The sequence below is a fragment of the Penaeus vannamei genome, chromosome 8 (assembly GCF_042767895.1).
Source record: "Penaeus vannamei isolate JL-2024 chromosome 8, ASM4276789v1, whole genome shotgun sequence".
NCBI lineage: Eukaryota > Metazoa > Arthropoda > Malacostraca > Decapoda > Penaeidae > Penaeus > Penaeus vannamei.
The window spans coordinates 5,254,589-5,259,588 of record NC_091556.1 but is presented as its reverse complement, the minus strand read 5'-3'; the positions used below and the strand labels follow the sequence as shown (position 1 = coordinate 5,259,588).

General features: G+C 32.2%; 1 protein-coding gene across 3 annotated transcripts in view; it reads right to left on the bottom strand.

Moving 5' to 3' along the window:
- The window catches only part of l(3)mbt (lethal (3) malignant brain tumor), an 18,789-nt gene that overhangs the window by 9,294 nt on the left and 4,495 nt on the right, over positions 1-5,000 (bottom strand). For all 3 annotated transcript variants that reach the window (XM_070124226.1, XM_070124228.1, XM_070124227.1), the window contains exons 3-5: positions 2,475-2,633; positions 1,920-2,112; positions 271-506 (exon numbers count right to left, since the gene is read on the bottom strand). In XM_070124226.1, the coding sequence (XP_069980327.1) occupies positions 271-506; positions 1,920-2,112; positions 2,475-2,633 (588 nt within the window). The remainder of the gene's footprint in view (positions 1-270; positions 507-1,919; positions 2,113-2,474; positions 2,634-5,000) is intronic.

Below are 5,000 nucleotides of genomic sequence, written 5' to 3'. Positions count from 1 at the left end.
AATCATCAAAAGCAGTCACACTGTCAAGAGCAACAATAAAAACAAATTACAATATACCATTAGCATTGATAACAAAACTTAAGCATTAACGAACAGCAACAACAAGAACACCATCTCCACCACCCAAAACAAAACCTAAGCTTACGACAGATGCAGCTTTGCCTCACGCACGACAAAGGTACCCCTGCCACCCCTAAAACAGAGGTACCCCTGCCACCCCTACGGCAAAGGTAACCCTGCCCCACCCATGGCAATTGCACTCCTGCTCACCTGTGTAATGGGGATTGGGACCAGCCTGGGCGACACCACCTTCCCGCCTCCTGACGTGGAGGAGGAGGAGACAGGGGGCGACACTTTGGATGTGTGAAGAATAACCGGGCCGTGCGACTGGCTGCCCTGGCTGGCGGAGGGACGAAGGACCGTCGCAGGGGTGTTTGGGAGTGGACCCCCCGACCCCAAGACCGTGATAGTTGTTGCACTTTGGGGCACCACCGGCCGAGATATTCCTAATGGGGATAAAGGGAAAGTGTTATAAAGGTGCGATAAGGTGAATGTTAGAGTTGTAATTGAGACTAATATCAATAAATACATATTCATAAACTAATCAATGCAATAAATTAATACATCAAAATATTAATTAAAATATATAACCAACATCTGACTTCATAAAATGAAACTTGAGATGACCTAAAACTACTACTCCTACTACTACTACTATTAATAATAATAATAATAATAATGATAATAATAATAACAATAATAAAAACAATAACAATAACAATAACAATAACAACAACAACAATAACAACAATAATATTAATAAAGGAAAAAATAAAAATTATATTGATGATAATAATAACAATAACAACAGCCACAATAATGACAACAATGATACTACAACTACTACTACTAATAATAATAACAGTAATAGTAACAATAATAATAATAATCTTACTACTACTACTACTACTACTACTACTACTACTACTACTACTACTACTACTGCTACTACTACTACTACTACTACTAATAATAATAACAACAACAACAAAACAACAATGATAATAATAAAAAAAATAATAATAATAATAAAAATAATTACAACTATAATAATTATTACAATGATAATAATAATAGTAATAATAATAATAATAGTAATAGTAATCATAAAATTATAATCATAATAATAATAACAACAATGAAAACAATAACAATAATAATAATAACAATGATGATAATAACAACAACAAAAACAGCAACAACAATGATAATGATAATGAAAAGAATAACTGATTATGCTAATAAAAAAGATGATAATGATAATAATGATAACAATAATGATGATGATGATGATGATGATGATGATGATGATGATGATGATGATGATGATGATGATGATGATGATGATGATGATGATAATAATAATAATATTAATAATAATATTAATAATAATATTAATAATAATAATAATAATAATAATAATAATAATAATAATAATAATAATAATAATAATAACAACAACAACAACAACACTAAAAAGGATATAACAATTAGAAAAAAAACTATATTGGTAATAATAAAAAAATAATAATAAATAAATAATAATAATAATGATATTGATAATGATAATAATAATGATGATGATACTACTACCTAATACTAATGCTAATACTAATACTATTACCGAAGATGACAAAGATAATAATAATAAACAAAAACAAAAACAAAAATCTATAATAATAACAACATATAAATAACATTAACAATGACAAGATATGTAACAAAAGCAACAACAATAACAATAGTAAAAAAAACAATGATAATCAATGATGATAAAAATAATGAAAAAAATATCAGTAATATAATCAATAATATTAGCTACAAAAAGAAGAAAAATCACAAAATCACTGATATCATACCTGATGAAACCACAACATTTGTATGTGTCTTGCGAACAACGGTGGCTGCCGCTCCCGGTCTGGCTGCTACAGTCGTCACCGGTCTACTACTCGAGACAGTGACTGCTGAGGTTGCCATACATCGGGTGGCTGCAACCGTGACTGTGGTGGCGACAACTGAACGTGGCGATCCAACGCTTACGACAGCACCAGTCTGGAAGATATAATTTGGAGCTCAAGTATTTGTTTTTTTATGTGGTTCCGTGAAAAACAGTGGGGAAAGATGGGAGGTAGGATAAGAAGAGAAACAAGGAGAGTGGAAGAGAACGAGGAAAGGAGAAAGATGGGAGGTAGGAAAAGAAGAGAAGCAAGGAGAGTGGAAGAGAACGAGGAAAGGAGAAAGACACAAAAAGCAAGAGACAGAGAGAGAGAAAATGAACGATAGAAAGAAAAAACTGAATGCCAGAACCAGGGCATTTGATTGAAAACGAAAGCAAGGAAAAAAAGATAGAGAAAGTAGGGGAGTGGGGGAAGAAGAAGAAGAAGATGAAGAAAAAAAAAGTACATATAACTTACAGGATTACGAGGAGGTGGCACAGTAGTACGTGATGGCCTGGAGCCAGACCCCAAAACTGAAATGGAGTTTAGTTTGGCTGTAAGAGGTATGAAATGGGCAGGTCCACTCGGGCCTCGGCCAGGAACCAATGCAGCAACACGACCGCCTCCATCGCCCGTCTGTGAAAAAATGCACAAAGGTTAGGATACTTGCATATATCTTGATTTTTTCATTATTTGGTATTTTGTTATAGACTGACTATATATATTTTTTTCTTGTTTTAAGAAGGGATTGAAACACACTGAAATGATTAAAAATTCACTGAAATATTGTCAATAATCTGAATATGAAAAAATACATAAAACCTAAATCAACTTGTTTTCATATCCTTTTAAACAAGATTTCTATTTTTTTTTTATTCTATTTCTTTTTTTACCTAACACAAAAGTTATCTATATAAATCTTCTATATAAAAGACCTTCTTTGGTCCACCTTCCCTGAACCTATCTCTTTTACCTAAAAATCTATATCTTTACTTATTTCTCAATTTATTTATTGGTTTCTTTCAAGTTTTATTCATCTGTTCCTTTGGCTACCAACTAGTTCATTCAAACATGCTTTTTCTTCCATCTATCAGTACATTTATCAATAAATTCCATTCTCATGTCTCTCTTGTAATATCCATGTCAATCTATTAAACATACATTCAACCACATATCTAATTTACCCAATCTACATCTAAAACTAGCAATCTATCCTTCTATCCGTGTCTATCTGTGATCTTATCCATCTCCAAGAATCTGTTTACTTTTCTACCTGTTTACTACTCTTGTATCTCTCTTTCTACCAGCATTATTCCCGTCTTTGCAACCAAAACCTGGCATTTGCTCAAACAGAGGTCTAAATAGACTCCTGTACTGTAAATACACTACTGTCATTTCAACTTATTGTTTTGAGGTTAATGGTTTGATACATTATGTTTCAAGGATATGATTTAAGCGAAAAGCATCTTACAAAGATACTATTACATACTAGCACTGTTACCATTTGCTTTTCACTCAAATCCTGTCCTTGAAACACTATTGATCAATCCATTAGCATCAAAGCAATGAGCTGGTATTTTCCACGAACATTGCCATTTAAAAATGATCAGCCATGGGTAGCCTATTGCCTTGCTTGGGAGAGAGGCACTAACCCAAAACGATTTCTAATGAATATTCCTCAAATAAGCTTTCTCTTTTACGATATGTTGGACAGGCCTGATCCATTGTAAATACTGATATACGGATCTCTTAGCCATGGGACTAACAATGATCCTGAAACAATGAACAGTCCCTAAAGAAAAGTGTACTTAAATTATAGGACTTCATAACATCAACCATGAAGGTGCTTCCAATAAAAAAAAAGTAATTAGAAAGCATCGATTCATTAAAAATATCTTGAGGTATACAATAACTTCGTACAAATTCTTTAACCTAAATTAAATCAAACTTGTACGGATCCAGGTATCTGAAGACCTTTATCTGATACTGGGTGGAAAATTATCTAAAACTATCTGATTACAGCCAAAATGACAATGCATATCCTGACACCTGTATCAGTTCATATTTCCTTCATTGCAAATTCTTCAAGTATCAGAGAAGTGTACAAAATATCAAAAGCAGTGAATGATCTTAACCTACATTTAAACATTCTCTATCAAAAAAATGATGATTAATACAAATGAAATTAAACAAATATTAAAAGACAATTTTGAACAAAAAAAAAAAAAAAACTTTCTCAGCATATTTGAAAAAAAGACATCTGTGAATACATAAAGACAATTCTATGAAAGCAATTAAAAGAAAGTGCAGAATCTTTGCAATAAATATAAAACAAACAAAAAGACCTCAAATGCTAAAAAGAAAATAACAAGAGAACATTCTGAGCTAGAAAAGGGTAGGTCCTTCACTCAAGAATGTTATGTGTATGCTCCTGTTATACAAGACACTTATGAATCTAGAAAACCAATCTAGAACAAAAGATTTTCTGTCATTTATTTACACATGTCTTTGTGCAGTTACAAAACAGAAGACAACACAAGACTATCAAACCATATACCCACTTATCATTTATCAGCATTTTTTAAAACCTACAGGCCACAACTCCAACATATCTGATTACATTGCTAATGTATAAATGTCTGTTTTATCATAAGAAATTAGTCATGATTGATTTGGTCACTTTACCACTTGTAAATGAGTCGCTGATTATTCTAATACCTAAACGATGCACAAAACAGTTAACCTGAGAAAGAGTCAAGAACCACTAGTTATTCATTCTTTCATATACAGATCATCCATTCCTCTGTCCATTAATTTACCTGTTTATCATCTAGCTATATGTACATATGGACCAATGCTACCTGATTTAGTGGTGTACCTGTTTACTACCTATCTACTCATGCATTCATTTAACAAGTCTATTCATCCATATGCCTGAATATCTTTCATCCAATCAGCTATTCAATATATTCCTAACAATTTATGTATCTTTCTCTTCATATT